Source organism: Homarus americanus, unplaced genomic scaffold, assembly GCF_018991925.1.
Source record: "Homarus americanus isolate GMGI-L3 unplaced genomic scaffold, GMGI_Hamer_2.0 scaffold6317, whole genome shotgun sequence".
Lineage (NCBI taxonomy): Eukaryota > Metazoa > Arthropoda > Malacostraca > Decapoda > Nephropidae > Homarus > Homarus americanus.
The window spans coordinates 3,861,859-3,884,935 of record NW_024730668.1 but is presented as its reverse complement, the minus strand read 5'-3'; the positions used below and the strand labels follow the sequence as shown (position 1 = coordinate 3,884,935).

General features: G+C 40.5%; 1 protein-coding gene and 1 long non-coding RNA gene across 3 annotated transcripts in view; one reads left to right on the top strand and one right to left on the bottom strand.

The window, feature by feature from the left end:
- Window positions 1-21,693, top strand: part of LOC121867194 (ras-related and estrogen-regulated growth inhibitor-like) — a 29,244-nt gene extending 7,551 nt beyond the window's left edge. Inside the window, exons 2-7 of one of the 2 annotated variants that reach the window (XM_042367004.1) lie at window positions 1,887-2,023; window positions 9,839-10,000; window positions 11,063-11,215; window positions 12,755-12,893; window positions 14,050-14,199; window positions 19,203-19,287. In XM_042367004.1, coding sequence (XP_042222938.1) covers window positions 1,887-2,023; window positions 9,839-10,000; window positions 11,063-11,215; window positions 12,755-12,893; window positions 14,050-14,159 — 701 coding nt within the window. In that variant the 3' untranslated portion in view covers window positions 14,160-14,199; window positions 19,203-19,287. Of the gene's footprint in view, window positions 1-1,886; window positions 2,024-9,838; window positions 10,001-11,062; window positions 11,216-12,754; window positions 12,894-14,049; window positions 14,200-19,202 lie in introns of both variants that reach the window. The other variant, XM_042367003.1, reaches the window with a different exon arrangement.
- LOC121867195 lies at window positions 15,608-17,687 on the bottom strand. Its single transcript, XR_006089099.1, has 2 exons — window positions 17,044-17,687; window positions 15,608-15,847 (listed from the first exon to the last, which is right to left on the bottom strand). It is a non-coding gene; the product is annotated as an uncharacterized LOC121867195 (long non-coding RNA).
- Window positions 21,694-23,077: the final 1,384 nt, after the last annotated feature.

Here is a 23,077-nt window from a genome sequence, read left to right as displayed (position 1 = left end):
CCCCCAAAAATTAGTTACTAAATCTCAAAGAATCCATCACCACTGCCTTAGTTTTCACAGCCAGGGAGTAGCTAACCTCCCCTTAGACCAGTACCCATTAATAAAGGTCAGCGAAACACGAAATACGGCCTTAGAAATCCCCATTAATCTCCTCTTTTTCCTTATTTAGTTCTTTTTTCATTCCTTCTTTCTCTACAGGGGAAAATGTGGGGTGGGGTGGGGGGGGAGGGAGGAGGGAGGAGGGGGGAGGGTGTTCAGGTTGTCTTGTAATAGAAAAAGTTATATACACTATTATTCGGTCTAAAAAAATACAGAGTAAATATTACGTTGGTGACAGAAAATGGTGCAGAATGTATAGGGACTTGGAAGGGTGGGAGAGAAGGAAGGAAGGAAGGGAGGGAGAGGGGACGAGAGTAGGAGAAGAGGTAGATGGGAATAGGGGGAAGACGAGAGAGGGTATGGCCGTATAGGGGTGGGAGAGAAGGGAGGTTGGGATGAAAGGTATGTGGGAGAAGGGAGGAGAGAAGGAAAAGAAAAAAGGAAGGGAAGGGAGAAATGTTGAAGAGGCGCTGGGAGGGGAATGTGAGAGGATCTCGAGAGATGGTGAGGGGACGCTGTGAGGGAAGTGTGAGAGGGTAGAAATGATGAGGAGGCCGTAAGGGGAAGCAAAGTGAGAGGGGATACTGGTAAAGAGTGTGGAAGATGGACACTGGAAATGGGCTTAGGTAAAGTAGGTCACTTTCAAACTTTGCTTAATTTCTGTCGAAAAGTTTCCCCAACACCTTAAAAGTTTGTATTTGCGAATGATGAAAGTGTGTGTGTGTGTGTGTGTGTGTGTGTGTGTGTGTGTGTGTGTGTGTGTGTGTGTGTGTGTGTGTGTGTGTGTGTGTGAAAATCAACAGAATAGGCTCCTTCCTACCTGTCAGTGGATGAGTTCAAAATATACATTCCAGAGTTTTGTGCCCAAGTTGCAGGTCTGGTGAAGAAACACGATGATTATTTTTTTTAAGAGAGACGTCGTTGAGTAGTTAGAAATTATCTTAAATAGGAATATTGACTCATCGACGTCAAACGGCACGAGGAAGTTCAAATTATCCAGGCTATATTGAGCAGAGGCGAGGGTATAGGAGTCACATCCCTTCCTGACGGAGCTACTGACATCAGGATTACTAACGCTAGGATGTGATGCCCCCCCCCCCCACACACAGGTTATATCAACAATGTGAGTCATAGTCTATCACCGAGTGGTAATGTGATTTAAACCATACCTGGAAGGACGGCAAGTCGAGTCACTACACGCAGGAAACCTTAGGATCACCGCTGCCTTATAGTATCCTGAACGAGGCCTAACTCATGAGTATCACTTCAATCATCAGAGAGACAATGTTTACAAGGGCCAAGATGACACGACGTATTGACAGTGAGATAAAAGACTAACGTAGGAACGCCATTATTAGAGGTTTACACAAGAAAACCATATAGGGTATACATAAACAAAGTGGTATATCATAACTACAGGGTATACCACTCCTTTAAAATATCTAATATCTAATGAAAGAGTCGCTAAGTTGAGTTTCCATTGTGTGTCAAAGTTCAACATCAGAAATTTTTCAGCTGAGCAACGTTCCGAATTTTATATAAAGAACACAGCTCTGTCGTTAGTCATTGTTCAACTATAAATTCCTACTCGCTAACCCAGTGTGGATGATGAAGTAGAGAGTGATGTTGTACGTTGTCTGGCATTTAATTGGTTCTGACATTGACAGCATGTTCTTATTACTTTTCCTCCGGACATCACTTCCCCCCTCCCCGCACACACTAACTAGCCTCCCCAGTATATCTCCCCACACTGACTAACCTCCCTTCCCCCGTTATCTCCCTGACAGCGTTGGTGGTGCGGTATATCACTCGGCGGTATATCGGAGAGTATGACCCCTGTCTAGAGCGAGTATACCCACACACGGCAGTCATCGACACGGAAACCTTGGCCCTAGAGATACTCGACTCAGCTGGACAGTCACATGTAAGTATGATGGAGACAGATGTGGGGATGATGCTGAGTCAGGTATGATGATGGAGTCAGGTGTGAGTATGATGCTTGGAGTCAGTTATATTATTAAGGATGAGGCACGTAACTTGTTTATGGAAAAAAACTGTTTACATGACGTCACGAAAGGCTTTTATAAATTCCCAGGAAACTTATACTATGCAGCCAAGGATGTATTGTCTACTTTTATTGTAAACACGGGGAGTTTTCTTCGAGGAAATGAAAGATGTTGTTGTTGTTTTACCTTTACGTGTTTTTAACAATAGGATATTTTTTTTTCCTGTGTATCCAAATTTCTATAAAATTTTGTAGGATATTTTTTTCCTGTGTATCCGAATTTCTATAAAATTTTGATTAAAAAATAAAATGGAAGATTTTAAGGGATAACTATATTGTACCTTCACGTACTTATTGTTTATCTAAGATGGGTGAGTAGCCTGAGGTAGAAAGGGTTTTTTTTATTCACGTCTGGGTTCAAGGTTTAGTGGCTCACATAATGGGCCTTTATTCCTTGTTGAGTGCCTTTTGTGTGTAGTGAACATCTCCATTTTTCCTTCACTCCCCCCTCATACTTTCCCACATTTTCTTGTGATTCTCTCTCACATTCCCTCACGTTCCAGGTCTCCCTTCAATCTCTCTCATCTTCCAACCCTCCTCTTACTCTTGCTCACCTTACACACATCACCTCAACCCCCCCCGTCGCACCTTACACCCCTCCCCTCACCTCCCTCACCTCCTACCCTCTCTCACTCTCCCCCACTGCCCACTAAGCCTCCATCATCCTCACGTCGTTATCAACAGCAACAGAAGTACAGTGAAAGTCTCCCCTCCCTCACCCCATCACCCTCCCTCTCACCATCACCCTCCCTCACACCATCACCCTCCCCCACATCATCCACCTCCCCACACCATCCTCCTCCCCCACACCATCACCCCTCCCTCACACCATCACCCTCCCCCACATCATCCTCCTCCCCCACCATCATCACTCCTCCCTCACACCATCACCCTCCCCCACATCATCACTCCTCCCCCACACCATCACCCCTCCTTCACACCATCACTCCTCCCCCACACCATCACCCACAAGGAGGTAGCGTGGCCAGCACTACAGTACCACCTTCACTTCTCTTACCGGATGGATCGAACGTGCCACTCTTAGGACAGGAGGTGAACGCTGTATCCGCTCGGCCGCCGCACCCTTGTTATTAGAAGTCTCTCACAAACAGACAGCGTTCTATTACAATCAATAGACAGAAGGAAGACTCCACAGGGTAGTCTTCTAGTCCCAAGGATGTCTTATTTTCTACATTTGATTTACAATTACCATATCGAGCATGCTCCATTTTCCTTATTTACCTAAATTTAATGTGATTTATTCATGGTGTATCTATAAACCTGTGTTATCCTAATCAAAGCTACCTACTAGAGAACATTTAATCAAATATTAATGGCGATCCAGAAGACCCAGCATGTTTACATTTTCAACATAACGTCAGTTTAGAACAACCTCGTCGGTACACTGAGGCGAGGATCACAGCGGCCACTTTGAGTCCACCCGAAGCAATAAAGTGGACTTGGATATATCATTGTCGACAACCAATACCATTCCCTGAACACCAAGACATCGGCATCAACATTTCGAGGAAATGTACGAAAGCAAATATCATTCTAGATCTCAATTTACAGATTTAATTTATTTTTTATTTTTATCGACAACAGCCTGTCATAGAAATATGGTTTAGTGTTTCCTCTCGCTGTTAATGTAGCATTTTGATGGGAAACTTGAACGTATCCACAATTAGAGATCAAGTCATTATCACGACATCCGTGTTTATCAAATAACAAACATGAAAGGCTTTCATTTACATTGACGATATTGCCAATTACTTAGTAAGACTTTACTGAACCCAGTTGATTACACTCAACTTATTTGTTATGAACGTGGTTTAATACATGATTATTGTAATCAACATATTCAACGTTTTTTAAGAGTTTGTTGTTGACTTACAAGATGCACTCGGTGGTTAGGAGTGTGAGAATTCCTGTTGAGCAGTGTTGCCATATGAGAGCTGTTAATGGGACTCGACTTGCTAAGTGAGCACAAGCTGCATAAACAGGATAGATAGCGAGCGGTTGCGTCACCCTTTACCGCTGATGGCGTGATTAATATTGGTTTTCTGGCTACAGCACCACCAGGCAAGGAAGGTCTGTAGTTGAGGATGTGTGCCAGGCGTCCTTGAAGTGTTTGTCGGAGATCGAGACATGTTGACGTCGATGAGTATTGGCTGCGTCGCGTGATACTTTACCTTGGCCACTAAACACATATAAAGTTTACCCACGTATATACTCTTCATATATAGTGCCAACCCAAACACCTTTAAAGTGTCACTAAATCCAAACACACTGCACTATCTCAGAGGGAAAATGATTCGGTTCCATAATAAATTTTCCTTATGAATATCAGTCCCCTTGTTAAATTTACTGGATCATGACTATTATAGAACTCATCTAAGAAACTCCATCAAGCAGTGTTGTGTTCCTGAAGGACAGCAACTAACAAACAGACAGACGCATGTGATTGAATAAAATCTCGAAGAACTCGGTCGGGGATACAACCAAATCCAAAACAATGTGTGTTCCAACCAAGCTAACCAAACACATTTTATAGCATTACTTCACAGGCCGTGTTGAAGTGATGTTTGGAAACTTACTTATGATTCGTTTTAGATCCGAAGCTTTATATAATATGTTTCATTGTGTGCATTGCGTACTGGTTCCCTTCAGCGTGTCACACTTACTGTATATTCCTCATGTGACAATAATAAAATACGAAGGAGAGGAGAGGGAAATAGCCTTATTCCTTCCTACATATTTTGACGTCAATACCTTTATATCAAATCTCTATAACAACACAAAGATGTAACCAAGTCAGCCAAGGCATTCCGGTGATTCTTACGAATATTTACAAAACAAGAATATATTAAGTCCGTTCCATAATTGTGTTGCTAAAAAAATCTCTGGAACAATTTTATAAGACTATGGATGTTACTGCTGTGAATGTCATTTGTTTTAACCCTTTCACCACGGGAGGTGTAAGTATAGTGTGTTAGAGTAAAGCGTTGTTCCAATATTTTTTCTAAAGACTTTGGCTATACCCTCTCTTAATTAAGCCCCCTTTGATCACGTTCGTTCTGTATGGGAGAATTCCTTACAGAGATACAATAGTTTCTCTCCCCTACTGCTGTGTTTAGTGTGTTTATTATTACAGGATGATGAAGGACGCACAGACAGAAAAGAAGGTTATTGTGTGTGTGTGTGTGTGTGTGTGAGCTACCCCTGGCAACACACCTGTGACCACTTCCTAGATGGTCTCCTCAGCCCTCTGACACCTGTCGCACGTTTGGCCTACTTGCTGATCTCTCTCTCTCTCTCTCTCTCTCTCTCTCTCTCTCTTTCGGGTTAAAGCAATCACTCCAGCAGGAACCGACCCCCATCAACACGAATTTAAGACCTCACCCTCCCTTTGTCTTGGTATTAATGAATTCATACTACCTCCCTTATCTCTTATTGTCCCGACCCCTAACTATCCCAACCCCCCGTACTCTTAGCCTCCTCCCTCCTTATTATCGATTACTATCTCACATTGCTCACATCTCTCTCTCTCTCCTCCGTTACCATAACCCCCAGCAACTTCCCTTCCCCCATCTATCACCATACATCTTATATATCCCGGTATATACATATATGTACAGTATATGTACCAAACGAATCAGCATATAACACCTTAAGATTAACCACCCAAACGCTAATCTAACATAATTAAATCTAACATAATCGCCAATTGATCCTATGAAACGTAGCTAATACTCATCAATACACACACATGCACGCACGCACACGGACACACACAAACACACACACACACACACACGACAGTAAACATACACAAGGTCTTCAACCACCAGAAGAGTGAGCATCTTGAAGGGTAATCACGAGATGGACTTCAAGACGTCAGCAGCATCTTGACAACAGTGGTAGTGGCTTCAAAACTGTCACATTTCTCCCCGACTTCACCCCTAAATCACACTATTATGTTTCTGTATAAACATGTGGTCTTGTCAGCCTCCGTTCTAATGCTTATATGTTGATTGGTTAAGTCTTTACTTTAACTAGAGATGTGAGAACGCTTAACTCACACTTAACACTTATACTTAACCTTAGCATTTTCATTGAATACTGAATATTTACTTACAACTAACACTTACTTTTGCACTTAACTCACACTTACTTTTGCACTTAACTCACACTTATACTTGAGTCACACTTAACTAACACTTACACTTGACTCACACTTAACTAACACTTACACTTGACTCACACTTAACTAACACTTACTCTTAACGCTTACACTTGACTCACACTTAACTAACACTTAAAAGTGACACAAACTTAACTAACATTTACATTTGACTCACACTTAACTAACATTTACACTTGATTCACAACTAACATTTACACTTAACTCACGACATAATGCCTGTGGCTAAAATAAGAAATTTCACCGAGACTTAATCCTGGCTAGAAACTTTCTCTGATCCCTCGTAATGAAGAAATACATTTTATGAACAACTCTCACAGTTGAAGACCGTAGCTACTAACAAGTGATGAAAGAGTGGTGGTAGTGGTGAGAAAGAGAGCGGCTGTGGTATTGATGGGGGTGATGGTGAAGAAGGGTGGTGGTGATGAGTGAGAGCGGTGGTGTTGGTGGTGTCGGTAGGGTAGTGGTAGCTGGGGACCTGGACGAGTGTGGTGAATGATAACGCCTGGGAAAGACTTGACCGAATCATAGACTGTAGATGATTGAGCAGAATGTGTTATTTAAGGAAGGTCTGGACAGAAGGTCGGGGATGAAGGAAGAGTGTGAGATGGAGGAGGAAGGGCCTGGATGGTGTGTAGGGGGGCTAAAAGGGGACTAAAACATAGCAAGGGGTCGAGGTAGATAGGGGGAATAGAAAGGGCATCAGGATTTTGCAACCGATTCGACAAGGGGCTGGAGGGAGTGCAGGTATTTAGAGTGTGGAGAAATTGGAATCAATTTTCGAAGTAAAATGGGGTCGAAGAGTAGAGTGGAGAAGCTGAATGTGATCTAGACGGAATATTACTTGTGTGGGTGACGTGAAATGTGTCTGGAAGTCATGAAGGTCAAGTACTAGTGTGTGTGGGGGGAGTGTGGGGGATGGAGGAACGAAGTGTGGAAGTGGAGAGGGTGTAGTGGTTGGAGGTGCGGTAGTGGAGGGGGTTCGGGAGGCACAGAGACGGGAGCTGGTCTTTGATCATCTTGTTATAACTTACGATCAAGTAAGCACTACCACCAGGAGGAATTGTTCGATTTCATTCATTTTTTTTCACAGAAGTTCTTATCACTATAATAAGCATTTTAAAAGAAGCGACAACCTTCGTTTTAAGTATAAGAATATACATATATTTTTTTTTTCTCTATCAACGAACATAAATCACCTGTAAAGGGGGGCATGAAGGTTGGGGGAAATTGTGGGGTAAAACACGGTGTAAAACTGATCTTATGACACTAAAATGGTGTTTCTACGTGCTCTGTACGCGAGGAAATTATTTATTTGCTTTAAAACGCCTCCGAAAAATCTGCCAAGTCACAACCAACCCGCCCGGTCCGAGTTTACTCCCACGTCCACTAAAAACGTAAAATTACACCATGACCTTTTAACAAAGTTACTTTCATTGATACCAGATATCGAAATAAATATTTTCTGTTTAATATGGATGGGGTCCGCCCCCAGGCTAGGAAGGTAGGTAAGGTTTGAGGGTTTCTTTGGTTGGTTAGGTCAGGTTCTATTAGGTTCTAGAAAATGTCGCTTCTTTTCCTTACTATAATGACAAGCACATATGTGGAAAAAAAATAATAAAATCGAACAATCCTCCTGGTGGTAGTGCTGTTGTCAGACATAACCAAAGTTTTTTTACACGATTTTAAAAACGTTTTTAAATAATCTCCGCCAGTTCTCAAGGAAACTCAACATATTATATTCCCTTAGTCTAAGCCTTTACATAAACATGGAACACTTGCTTATGAGTTATTCGTAGTTAATTTATGATAATAAACACACTATCGGCATCTAACCAAAAATACACGGAAACATTACCTTCTGAGGTGAGATCTGGTGTTGGAGCCGACACGGTGACAAGCCGCAGCACATCACTTAACCTTAAACAATGTATTTTTGAACACATGAATCATTTCGCACCACGCCCGCCCGTTAAGAGGCTATCACACTGGACAAAATTCCACCTTCCTCGAGAGAAAAATAAAATAGCCCGAAAACTGATCAAAGGAAAACGAAGGTGCGCAAAGGAGTTCCCGGGCAAGATTTGATTGCATTTCGGTCCAATTGAGGTTTTATAATATTTATAAATGAAAGGCATTAATTTTATAAAAAATAATTATTAGAAACCAATGTTAGGTGATTTTGATGTAAATATATTATCAGTGGTATAATTTTTATACATACAAATGAAAATTACAAATAACATTTCATTTTACTTTTGTTTACAGCCAATGAGCACTGCTAACGTGGAGTCTCAAACCTCACGAATTATTTGGACAAGGGACTCTAAAACTTTTTTAAGTTCCTTTGTTGATAAAGTGGAGAATGCAAAGTGATTGTGGGATTTCAGACATCCATTGTACCTCTTGGACTACCCCTCCATCTTTGTTATTCTTCTGTTCGAGTGATGGCAATTGAAAGTCAATTTTTTGACCGAGAACGGCGTAAATTTTACCCAGTGTGTTCTCCCTTTAACAAGTCGTATCCATCCAATGTTCACGAATATCAATAAATCAGTCAACCACTCACACACTCACGGTTACTGACGTGACGCTCTGCTATGCTTGACCTCATGACCTTCCAGTCAACACCGAACACTAGACACCCGGTTGAACGACTGAACTACACTACAGCAGTACAGAATTTCACATAATAATGTATTATTTAATTTTTCAGATATGTGTAGGATAATTCATTTGTTACTTTTCCTTTATTTTCTGTACGTACTGTGATCTTTTACAGAAAATTTTTAACCAACTGTTTTCTTGCTTATGTTATTTACACCTTTACTTCTGTTATGGTTTAGATAGTTAAACATTTTGATTGTTTTCATTCATAGTTCAAAACTATTTTTGTAGATGTTGTTTTAACATTAGACAGTTTTTATTGTCATTTTTTTTTACATCTATACCAAAAGAAAGTTTGTTTAATTAATTTTGTCATTATAAAGGTGATGTTTGTTGTGGATTTCAAATTTTATCTTATCGATATCACTTTACAAATTATGTCATTTAATGATTTTGAGCACATTTTGTATGATAATATAGTGATACGCATTTAGCCGTGATTTTTTTTTATTATTATTTAATGAGCAGATTATGTGTACGGCCGTCGGTTGATTTTGTTTCACTACTTTTCACACCCAACTCATTCTACTCACTTCCCACTCACCCTCACCTACTTCTACTTACTACATCCTACATCTAACTCTACCCCACTCACCTCCACCCACTACTACTCCCCCACTGGCCACTCATCTCTCACTCACCACTGACCCACTACTGCTCATCCTACTCCCACACTACCACTCACATCCCACTCCCTTACTCATCTCTCACTCACCACTCACCCATTACCACTCTCATCCCTCTTCCCACTACCACTTTTTTCCCACTCCCCCACTCATCTCCCATTCACCACTCACCCGCAGGAGACGGACAGTGTGCGACTGGAGGGAAACATCAGATGGGCGGACGTGTTCGTGTTGATGTACTCCGTGACGGATAAGTGCAGCTTCGACGACTGTAACAGACTCAAGTTCCTCATTAATTACAACAAACGCAAGAGACGCATTCCCAGCCCTACCTCCAAGGTGGGCGGCAAGGTGGGTGGGTGGGTGGGTGGGTGGCATTGAAGATGGATGGGTGAATCTACCAGGGTGTGTGGATGGTTAGGTAGTTGGGTGGGTGGGGAGAAAGGTAGGTTAAAGTTACGATAGTGGGATGCCATCTTCGTGGTGGTTAAAGTTAGGTTAGGCTAAAGGTTTCCCCCACAATGAGCTAGTGCATTATTCTTCTGATATCTCTTTACTGCTGTGATGGTCTAATGAGGTTCGCTAGACACAAAACAAATTATCCACAATTAGGAAGTTCATATAATGATCTCTGGTAATTGGTTTATGTTTCTCCGGCCTTCACAGTGCGGTGGGTTAACTGCATATGGTAAATGTTGTTCATCTTGTGTGTACCTGTGATTTTTTTTTTTCACAGGGATTAGCCCACCCGGGCACAGGTCACCGACCCACATCAGGGCCTGGGAGGTGAAAATATAATAATAATAATAATAATAATAATAATAATAATAATAATAATAATAATAATAATATCCATTATTATTATTATTACAACAATCAATAAAATTAATAGCAAATTAATACAAATAAAAAATAAAATATTCAAAATAATAATAATAATAATAATAATAATAATAATAATAATAATAATAATAATAATAATAATAATATCCATTATAATTATTATTACAACAATTAATAAAATTAATAGCAAATTAATACAAATAAAAAATAAAATATTCAAAATAATAATAATAATAATAATAATAATAATAACCATAAATAAATACAAAAACGAAGAAATAAATCAAGAGTGAGAAACTATACTGTATACATTATGTATGTTGTGTTGTCCTAGTAAGAGAAACAACTGAGATATTGTGTGTAAATGAGGCAGCAACCTGGGATTTGGTCACAATTTTCGTGATGCCATATAGCTGCAGGGTCTCCCATTAGACAACATATTATGCTTCCATTATCTTCCCAGGCGGTAGTACCTCCCTGTTTGGTAGCTGCTTACTACCTACTGCCTGCCTGTTGTGTTTCTTCTCTCTCTCTCTCACACCTTTCCTTCTGCTCCAGGACGGGTCGTGGGAGGTGCCAGTGGTGTTGGTGGGGAATAAGAAGGACCAAGGAGGGGACAGGATGGTGACCACGGAGGAGGGCTTCAAGCGAAGCAGGGACATCGGCTGTCATGCTTTCCATGAGATCTCCGTGAGAGAGAGCATCGAAGAGGTGAGTACCGCCATCCTCCTCTTGCCCCTTCAGGAGATTTTGGATGAATCCTTCCATCCCCCTATCCCTTCCGGAGGTGAGTACTGTCACACTTTCCATCCCTTCAAGAGGAGGTGAGTGTGGCTAATTTCAGACATACCTTCCTCCTTCAGGAGGAAGCGAGTACCGCCATTCCCTTCCTATGCCTTCTGGAGGAGGTGAATGTGGATGAATTCTATCGTCCTTCCCCTCATCAAAAGAAGGTGAGTGTGATTGAGTACTGCCCATGTTATGATTCAAAAATAGGTGAATGAGTAAATGGTGTCCCTTCAAAAGGCTAATATAACCACAATTATTAGTAATATGGTAGTGAGTAAGGAGGAAGTGAGTATAGTCCCTGTTCTCTGGATGTGAGTCACTCCTCGGTGAAGGTGGTTATGTGTCAAGCGTATGGTGTTGCTCTACTTTTTCTTCATGTTTTTAGTCTTTAACCTGTTCACAGTACTTGGTGGAAATAAGAACATAAGAACATAAGAAAATAAGGAGTCTGCAATAGGCCGGTTGGCCTGTGCATGGCAGCTCCTGTTGAGAGTTACTACCACTCTCTATCATCCACGAATCTACCCAGCCTCCCTTTGAAACTTTCCAGCGTTCCAGCACTTACTACAAAGTTGCTAAGCTTGTTCCACTCGTCCACCACCCTATTTGTAAACCAGTTCCTTCCTATCTCCCTCCTAAACCTAAACTTATCCAACTTGAATCCGTTGTTCCGAGTCCTATCCTGCCCGGATATTATAAGAACTTTATCCATATCACCTTTATTGATTCCTTTCACCCACTTGAATACTTCTATCATATCTCCCCGCACTCTTCGTCTTTCTAGGGAATGCAAGTTAAGTTTCTTTAACCTATCCTGATATGGAAGGTTTCTAAGTCCCGGAATCATTTTGGTCATTCTTCGCTGCACCGACTCTAGTGAATTGATATCCATTCTATAATAAGGGCACCAGAACTGAACCGCATAATCGAGGTGCGGCCTGACTAGCGCAAGATATAGTTGCAATAAGACCTCTGCACTCTTATTACTTACACTTCTAGATATAAACCCAATACTCTGTTTGCCTTATTTCGAACATTAACGCACTGTTTTCTAGGCTGTAGGTCCGGGCTTACAAGTACCCCTAGGTCTCTTTCACAAGTCGACTTCTCTAGGTTGATGTTGTTAAGGCTATATACATTGATAGTACCTATTTGTTCTTCCAATATTAAGTACGCTGCACTTGCTGGTGTTGAATTTCATTTGCCATTTTTCAGACCACCCCTGCAGTTTATTTAGATCCTCCTGTAATGCATTTGCATCCTGCCCTGAATTAATCTGCCGCCCTATTTTGGTGTCATCCGCAAACTTGCTTATGTCACTGCTGATCCCAGTATCTAGATCGTTTATGTAGATTATGTAATGACTGAGTGCTGGCAACAGTGACTGCTTTATTCTCTTCAAATGTTTGAATTTATATTGTGAATCACTCTTCCACAATCCCCTTACCCTCTCCCACGCAGGTGTCGCGGGTGTTCGGGGACGCCGTCCGCTACTGGCGTGAGGTAGTCAAAACGCCCAAGCTCCGACGAGCTTCTTCCGACCTCCATGACCTACCTGCCGATCCCCACAAGGCCCTACACCCACCAGTCAGCGTCCCAGGTCAGTCTCCTCCCCTCTGTCAGGCCCTCCAGGTTCCCGTCAGTCTCCCAGGTTAATTAGCCCCTCTTTTTGTAGAAATAATATTTCCGCCCCTTGTCCAACGTATAATGTAGTCTCGATAAAATCACACAGGAAAAAGGGAAACAAAACAATGGAGCACTTTAGCTTTCGTCTTTATTCAAGACATCTTCAGTTGCCTCTGAAGATGTCTTGAATAAAGACGAAAGCTAAGGTGCTCCATTGTATCCCTTTTTCCTGTGTGATTTTATCGAGACTTATCCTGTCCACGTTTCCATTGTGGATCTACATGAAATATAATGTAATATGTACAGTACCTGGATCTCCAGCGCTGAACACAAAAAAGTCAGAGCGACTTATTACTCTACTAGGCGCTTTGAACTGGACGTCATGAGGTAACTTTGACACTTGGTAGAAGAAACTTTATTGTTGGACGCCGTGTACCGGAGGCATCTAGAAGACATTCTCTCAAGTCAGTATTGTGTAATAATGCTGTGTCTCTGATCTTGTCAGGACTGTTGAGTACAGTACTCGATGCTAATATTCACCAACAGTTTTCAGAGCAAGAGATAGAGTTATCACACCCAATACATTCTCAAGTCTTAGCGATACAGCCTTTAAGTGTCCTGCAGTCAGTGAAAGATATTTAAACACAGTCAGGCAATGTGTATGTTATAGCCACACTCACTCTATCTTGTCACTGAACTGATGTGGACAGTGTGACGGTGTAGATAACTTCAGCCAGTTGTGTTCCTTAAAGTACAATTCTTTAAAAATTGATTTGTTATTACATTTTAAATTTGGTCTATGTCTCTGTAAATGTGTATGTATCTACTGTATGTTTTTATTTGGCAGTTGTATGTGAGTGCATGTGATAGTTTTGTATGTTCTATTTATAATCTGTGTGTGTGTGTGTGTTTGTTCTTCGTTTGTAATCTGCCTAAGTGCATGTACTCTGTAGCCTGTGATTACGCATTCAATCTATGTCTGTAATTTGTATGTGTATATCAGTATGTCTGTAATTTATGTTTATCTGCTGCTGTGCTTGTATGTTCTGCCTCTATTCTTCCTGTAGTCTGCAAAAACCCACGTGTGCACGATACATTCTACTTGTAATCAATGTTTGTGGTCTTTGCAGGTTCCCCAGCCTTCCCTCGTTCGTATGCCTCCCGAGCTGCTCGCAGGCTCTCTGTCCGAGCCCGCACCCACCCAGTCTCTCCCAGCCTTACTCCCATCGACCTCCTGTAGCGGACGCCTGCCTCACTCTGCTTCACCCGAACTCCTATGTGTATGGCCCCAGCTCTCATGTGTTACCCCCCAGTTGAACTCTAGCCCCTCTGTGTGACCTCAGCTGACTAAAAAGCACTCCTGAGATCCCTGGCTGACTCCCAACCCTTCGGTGTGATCCAGGCTGACCCCAACCATTCGTGTAAGGCTTCATCTAATTCCTGAACTCCTGTGAGCTCCTTATCTAAACCTAGTAGCTTCAATGTGTGGTTTCAACCGACCAACATTCTGCATGACTCCCTGTGACCTGCATCTCTGTTATCTAAGAAGACCTCCCTGAGTAATGCATATCTACTGTATGTCACCCTCGGTAACTCCGAACAGTATTGTGACCCAAGATAACATCAAATACTACTGAGACCCAAACAGACCTCAAGTACAAATGTGACTCCAGGTGACCTCCAATGCTACGGAGATCCTCAGTACTACTGTGATCTCAGGTAACCCCCAGCACATTTGAATAGGTTCAAATGATGCCTCAACGTGACTTACCAGGCATCTGTGTAATGCAGCACGGCTCTATGATCCAGCATATTTTAGTGTGACCCAACACGTCCCATTATATGATTCAGCACGATCCTAAATGATGCAACATGTTCCAGTATAATCCAGCACTACTTAGTGTGATCCAGAATGCCCCATGTGATCCAACACGCCTCATTATAATTCAATGCAGTATATCCCATTATGATTCAGCACGATCCTGAATAATCTAGAAAACTTTCAGATTATGTATTAATCTGGGTAATTTGTCTTGCTTGAGTTAACCTGACATACTTGGGTTGACCTGGGTACCCTAGGTTGTTCTGACATGCTTTGGATATGCCTTGGTTGACCTAGCATGTCGTAATTCACTTGAAATCCATTCGGTTCACCTGGCATACCCTTGGTAAACCTAACATGCCTTAAGGAAGGTTCTAGAATGACTGAATGCCCCAAGCTGACCTGATATGTCTTAGGTTGATCTGGCAGGTTCTGGAATGACGAAGGGCCTGATGGTGACTTGGCATGCCTTAGTTTGACCAGGCAGATAGGCTTACCTGGTATGCCCTAGGTTCACCTGAAATGGCCTAAATTGACCCTCTATGTCCTTTATTGACCCTGTATGTCCTTTATTGACCCTGTATGTCCTTTATTGACCTGAAATCCTCTAGGGTTGCCTAGCAGGCATCAGTACAAGCAAACAAGTCTTCAGCTTAACTCGGAACGCCCTAGGGTAACTTGCTTCCTTATTTCTAAGTACATACCCGTGAGAGAATAATACTTTTTTCGGATCACCAGAAGATTAGACACTAACTTCTTTAACCTAGTTATTAAAATTAATGCCCTAACACTACCTGGGGTAGATTAGTTTACATTTGATGAGGCATGACTGGGTTAGCATTAGGATGTTTAATCAAAAGGTGAAACAAGCTGGGAAGTTTAATTTTTAGATGATTCCTTTTTCCAAGATAATCATCACCATTCATACACAAACCCAAATACTGTAAAGCAAAAGCACCTACAGTGACCTGATACTGCCTGTTCCTAGTTGATAGTTTAAACCTTTAGACTCACTTGACATGCAAGTCTACAAACTTTGCTTCATCTTCGTCTGACTCCTTTATTTTCTTTTAAATTTTGTTGTATATTTATTTTCCTGATTTTCACTGAAAAGGAAAAAATACAAATTAAGTTAATTTATGATTTTTTTTTAAGTTTGAGAGTACAGTAATTCTTTTATTCAACCTTTGTCTCATTTTCAATAAATGTTACTCAGTAACAATGGTCTTGTATCTCTAATCAACTCACCACACCATAGTTTTTGTCATTTTTCTTCAGTTAGAGATACAGTTCATGGAATTTGTATTTTATTTTTAATATCTCATACCCTCCCTCACTACATCCTGGGATGTCCCAAACCTCCTCCTACAGGTCCCCAGTCATCACCACCACCACGTCATTCCATGACCAAAATCCTTCCTCCTAAAAACAAGCTTGGCACGCTTTGCTATAAACACATGAACTTGTACGGGGATTCCTCTCTATGTCCACTTATCCTTCCCTCACTACATATCTTGTTAATGTAACCCACGGCCCCTCAGATATTGACGCTCATTGAACATCTGAGGAAGAAAGCATGAACTTTGTTTCCCTCCTAGGCAAGTGCCTCAAATGCTTTGCCCCTTGCCTTGCAAAGGATGCAAGGAGGTGCACAATAAACTAGCCCTGCATTTGTGTGGGACAAATCCGAAACCTGAACCCTATCACACATGATCCCACACAAATGCTACCTTGAATAAATAAAAATAAATAAATCAGATTCTTCACTACCCCGAGTGATTTAATATAAAAATCTTTCATTAACAATTTAGTATCCTCGGCCTTTTTATACACATTTCAATATCTTGGATGACAAAGACTATTTTTTCCACGAAAACTTCAGTTTGTCGACCCTTGGCAAATTGGTGTTACTATTAACACTGCTTTATTAAATATGAATCCTTAAGACAGGAGGGTGGGGGCAGTCCCAAGATGGATATTACATTCACACCTTCAGGAGGTTAAATGTGATGGACCTCTCTCTCCAGACTTATTGAAATTCCTAAGGGGAGGTGTAGTAGGTTACATCACCAGTGGATGGAGATAGACAGAGCAGCAGGTGTTAATGAGAAGCTTTTGAGAGAAGTGAGTTTGAGTAACTTGATTAAGACAAGATGGGGATAAAAGAGAGGCAGAACTTAAAATGGAGTGTAGGAAACTGGCATGAGGAAAGAAGTAGTATAGGTCTTTTAAGAAATGAATTGGTTATGTAGAATGTGTTACGTAAACATGAGGGAAATGACCAGTTTTCTTCTATCCTTACCTCCTGTCCCATCTGCTTTCCACTTCCTGTTCTTCCCATCCTGTCATCCTCCTTATGTCTTCTCCATCTTCTGTTGCTCACATCCTCCCTTCTTTCCTCTTCTTCCTCCTCCAATTACACCCGGCTTCCATGCTTCTTCCTATCCTGTCATCCTTCATACGTCTTCTCCGTCTCCCTGCTCACATCCTCCCTTACTTTCAATTCTTCCACCTCCTCCAATTGTACCCAACTCCAGTGCTCCCTCACCCGACCTTCTCCTCTCCTTCACAAGCCATCCCAGAGTGTGTTATTGATGCTAGAAGCCTGTCCAGTGTGGCTGTGGCCCTGCTGCTCCCGAGCACTTACTAGGTTGTCATTGTTGCGTGTATGTGGTGGTGGTGGGGGCAGAGGGGGGGGTAACATTACCTTATCACGACCTTCACCCAGAGTTCAATTTGTTTTCTATGACGTCTTGCTAGATTTTTGCAGATGCATACTCATATGTTTGTGTGTTGGGGGATGGGAAGGTAGTGCCACACCAAGATATTTTCAGCTCGCTTGTTTGCTCCCCGGGTTACTGTCGTCATTTCACCAATAAAATTTTAAGTTCACTAAGTGTAATTCAAGATTATTTTCTTTAAATCAACACTGCACTGCACTATATATTGTCAATATGTTAAATAAATTTCAGAATGACCAATAATTGTACTGTAAAAACGTAAAAATAGTTTATGTTCAAGAGAGCCACAAGCAAGATGTTACCTCCACTGACCAGAGATACAAACTGACGCCTTGGTGGGTGAGTCAAGTGGCTGATTGGCGCACCAAAAACTAGTTTCCTGTACTCCAATTATGTTAAATAAGTGTTAAAGTGACAAAAAAATTGAATATAAAACTTTGAAAATTATTGAATAGTACAACCTTCTTGATATTTGCTCAAATGGGAACAAATTTAAGCCCTAGAACCGATTACTGTATTGGCGGACTAATATTCCAGCTGGTGAGTAAGCGAAAACATGTTGACATGATTTCGTAAGAATTTCGCTAACCGAATTTTTGTTCGTTAACTGAAATGAAGATTCTTATGGAAGGTAATTCGTTAACCGAGGGATCACTGTACAGCACTGTATTTATCTTGTAGATTTTTCTTCTACAGCTGTCTGCTGTATTTTCACTTCCACCCCATGAGACGTGTGTGATTCAGCCGTGGTGTGTGCTGTATTGGCCACCAACAACATCACTCCAACATACAAAGCTGATCTTTCTTCTCCATGAGATTGAACCCATTCCTTGGCCCGCCTGAGTTTAGTTTCACCAGATTTTGAAATTTCCATAACTTTAGTGTACATATACCCATACAGTATGCATTTCTAAAGTAGGAGTGTCATCAGACCATATAAAATAGACATTGATTGCAGTGTTACTAGACCAGAAAAGAACCATAAATCCACAATATTACCAATTCTTACAACAGATTAACCGAATGGAAAATTACTCACGCAGAATTATGAATTAAGTGAAAATTAGCCATAAACTGAAGAGGACATCCAATAATACTGGAATATAAATAAACAAATACCACAAAATCTCTTAATAATTATGAAATGAAACTTGAAATTCTGCAAATAATCATTAACACCAACAATCAATCATCACCTCTAGCAATGTCCAACAACTTAATTCACACCACCAACAACCCGATAGCACAAGTAATACATCACCAACCATCTGGTAGTCTCAGCAACCACATTGCAATCACCATAATATATATTACTTACTGCCTACCAGCGACCAACTGACAACCACACACTAACAATCATCTGACAACCATAAATGTAAGTACCTGCACAACTAGTGTTGGATCACCTTAAGACTAGTCCCCGAAGCACATTTCAACTCAAGATTAAACACCCTCATGCTATCAGTGGGTTGGGGGGTTAATCTTTGGTGGAATAAAATGAGGGGGGGAGGCTATGTTCAGGTGATCTCTAGTTTTTACATCAGTCACTATATAATGCTAACAGGCAACCAAAATACATATTGCCAATCATCTATCAGCCACTAAACACCTCTTGAAAACCATCCAACAGAAGTACTACCTGTTGTATATCAACCGGTAAACACAACTAACCACCTTTAATCCAACTAACACCCTCATGTGCCCCTCGTCACCCCAACAGACTCTCCATCCGAGTCACGGTGGGTGTCGCTGGTGTTGGGGATCCGAGGCAGGAAGACATCGGAGGAGGAGAGCCCAGAGACGGAGGTGGACCCCCCAGACCAGCCCTTCAGGAACCGTGCCTCCACCGATGGACACCTCCACCAGCGACGCCTCTACAAACTCAGGATGAGCCTCAACCTCCGAGCCTTCAACCTCCATGAGAGGAGGATGAGCATTGCCATGCGTGGTGCCACCTGTGGGTTCTAAACATCTCACTGCTAGGGGTTAAATACAGTACTGTACTGTCTGCTCAGAGTGAAGGAGACATCTTAGTCTCCACCCTACCTCTTTCTTCTAGCTTTTAATGTGAAGAAAGAATGTTTATATTGTAATACAGAGGCCATACAGTCAATGTGTTGTTCATAGATATGTACAGTATGTGAAGATTAATATTAATTCAACTAATGGATGGTCAACTGTCTCAAATGATTTAAAGACAATACAGACAAAAAAAAAATAGATAATACTGTATTTATAAAGAATCCTATTCACTAATTCCATATAGAACTTACTGATCTCATTCCAATCAGTGTCAGAGGTGATCTTTCATATTCATACAGCTGAGTACAATAGTTGTATTAAAGTATACTACAGCAAAGTACTGCTTGCCTCTGATGCTTAATGCTGCTACTTGATGTAACTCAGTAAGTCAAGGCCTTAAAGGGGTAGTAACACTTGTCATTCCTCTTGTCTCTACTCCAAACGTAGAATTTAATGTGTAATGTCCAGCAGCTGCAATAGAAGCTTGATATAGTATCTTCAAGTAAATATAAATCTTTGTACATCAATTACAGGTATGTAATTGATGTACTTGTGAATGCTATCTAAATTTCCTAATATCTTCTGTATCAGTTACTGAAATGGTAAAATTTTTCCATATTAGGTTAAAATAATTTATTGTGTCTATTAGGATGGAAATAATATTGCAGCCTTTAATTTTTGGAGTTGATGCACAACTGCATTTTCCATTTGCAACTTATATGATTATAATTGTTGTTTTGATGATCTTCCTGAACCATGGGGGTTACTTGTCCTCTGGCTGTGTTAAAGCATCTATAAATGTTCCATTTAACTAAATTGTAAATATTCAAGCAAGAATATCCTTTTGTGTTACAACTAAAGGGCTGTGCTGGGGATATGAAATTGACCCACTGACCTAAAATCAATTGTCATCTTCCTTGAGAGATGACAAGCCTATGTCTCATGGTGTCACACAGTAACAAGTATAACAGATGAGCCAGACAAAAGCCAAATACCATGACACTATCTACTGCAGCAACATTACAGTTTTGATGTGTAACATAGACAAACTGAACTACACTGTATATAGAGACAACACTGGTGTCTTTAGCGTTGTACATGTACACATGATAGCGACCTTAGGATTTTGCAAAACACATTAGCCAAAATTAACACACCCAACTTTGCTTCTCATATTTATGCTGCATTCACCGGCAGGCTCTGCTGAATGTGTTGTTGCAGCATCTCTGAGCCACTTGTAAGCTCCCAGTGAGGATGTGGTTTTGTCTATGTACAACTTCCCTCTCTTGCTTTGTTATATAGCCAAAGTATGATTTCAGAGAACCTGCTTTTAAGATGCACAGGTAATCAGATGTACCTAAACCTTTCCAAACTTAAAACTTGGTCAGGTTGAAACAATAATTTGATTGACATCACTGACTAGAAATCCTTGAGCTGGGGATGTCACTCCACACACTAATATATCTCTATCACTGGAAAAATGCGAACAAGAATTCTATTGCCTTTATCGTTGTTGTTGCTTTATATTGTTGTTGCATAAATATACTGCATATAGAGGACAAAGATTAACCTTAGTGCAGTGAAACTGGCCTTAAAATGAAAATGAAAATGCAGTACTGTATTATGATATTCTTCCAGATAACACATATTAAAACTAAAAAGAAGTCGGCACCTACAGTCACATAAGGCTAACAAAATGTTCAGAATTGGTAGAATAGTAAACTTCTCCCATGAATTTTGGGATAAGATGTAGAAAATGGGCACCACTTCATTTCTTGATGTTTTGAGAGGGAAAGGAAATAGCAATTAAATTACAAAAATCCCATGTTAGCTCACTGTACACTGTACATACAACAGTGTTTCATTAGTTTAACAATTAAATTTTTTTTTATATTAGTCAATGACACAAACAATCCAATCCTACCATAACCAATCCAAATCAGACCACACCTCACATAACCTAACTCAACCGAACAAAAACCAACAATGGTTTATTGCCATAGCTTCCGACATGATGGTCAACAACTAAATAGATTTTCATTCATATGGAGATTTATAAACATGATTTTTGTTACTTGAAATTTGCTTTTCCTTTGTTTACTAATGAAGTAGAAACCCATAAAGAATTTGAAATAAAATGGTTCCCTTTTTCTATACCTTCACAACATTCAGTAACACCTACCCCCATCCCATCCAGATAAGTGAACTGCAGGATCTGTATTGCACTGACCCAGTTTCTCTAAACTGCACTTACTGGGGATGTCAGTTCTCTGCTGGCTGCTGAAGCACCAGAAGAATAGACATCAGTACTCTTAATAAGTGAGTATGGCTCTTAACATAGTCCCTTTTATCTGTTAGAAACAAGACCATAAAGAAACTCTTGCATAGAACCATCACCGAGCTACACAAATATTTAATAAACTGTTACTGCTCAAACTTGACTGATGGCACAACATTGATCTCTACAACTGCATGGCTATCATGATACAGGCTGTATCATGATAGCCATGCAGTGTGTACAGTACAGTATTTCACCCGGTGGTAAGAATACTTGCTGTTTAGTGAGTACCACAATACTGTACAGTATTTAATGCTACAACGAAACTTTCACACTGTAGAAACTTGCCCCATTTTTATATCGACTGGTTCTATCTTCCCAATCCTAAGACCCCTGATTAAAGAGTTCATGATAAACTAGTACGTACTGGATTAATTATACACTTAACTTATGATTAAAGAAAATACTGGATTAAAGTTGAGGGGATATTTGAAATATTAAAAATTACTGTACTGTACTGTATTTAAAATTTTTGGAAAGTTCACATCTTAATTCAGTTTACAAAAAACTGAATTGTAGATCAATATAAAAACGGTTTATAACTAAATAAAAATCACCAAGTATAATTACTGTAGATTTAATGATGCTTATAAGTACAAATCTGATTTAGTTAATAGTTACTGTATTAATTCTATACTTCACTGTACTACATATCACTTAGAATTTAATTTTTTTTTCATAATGTTATTGGACACTGCCAATCTGTGGCCTATACTGCATCCCCGGTGCATATACAGTGAACCCTCGATAACTCGGCATTTGATAAATCGGAATTTCATATTACTGACCATGGATATGGTCTCGGAATGTATTACTATAACTTGGGAAATACCGAGATTTGTAAAATTCTCTGGGAAAATCTCAGCATATCTTGCCACCTGCATCACCTACCATGCATCTGTGTCACCTACTATGATGCTTTATTCTTCGCCTGCAGTGCTGGTAAATGTTACGTTTTTACATTTAGTAATTACATGTACACATACTGTATGTAGGTCGGTAATTTTTGGGTGTATTTTTTGTAGGAAGAGGGGGGGGAGTGCCTCAATAAGTCGGAATTTGGGATAACTCGGCAAGGCCAGAACCCGATATGAGCCGAGTTATTGAGGGTTTACTGTATGCGTTTTGTGATACCTGTACTGCATTGTTTAGTTATTTCTTTTTGCATATAAACCTGGAGTCCCAGAAAAAAGGTTTACCGGTATAGTATATCTATACAACATCTGTTTTGGTTG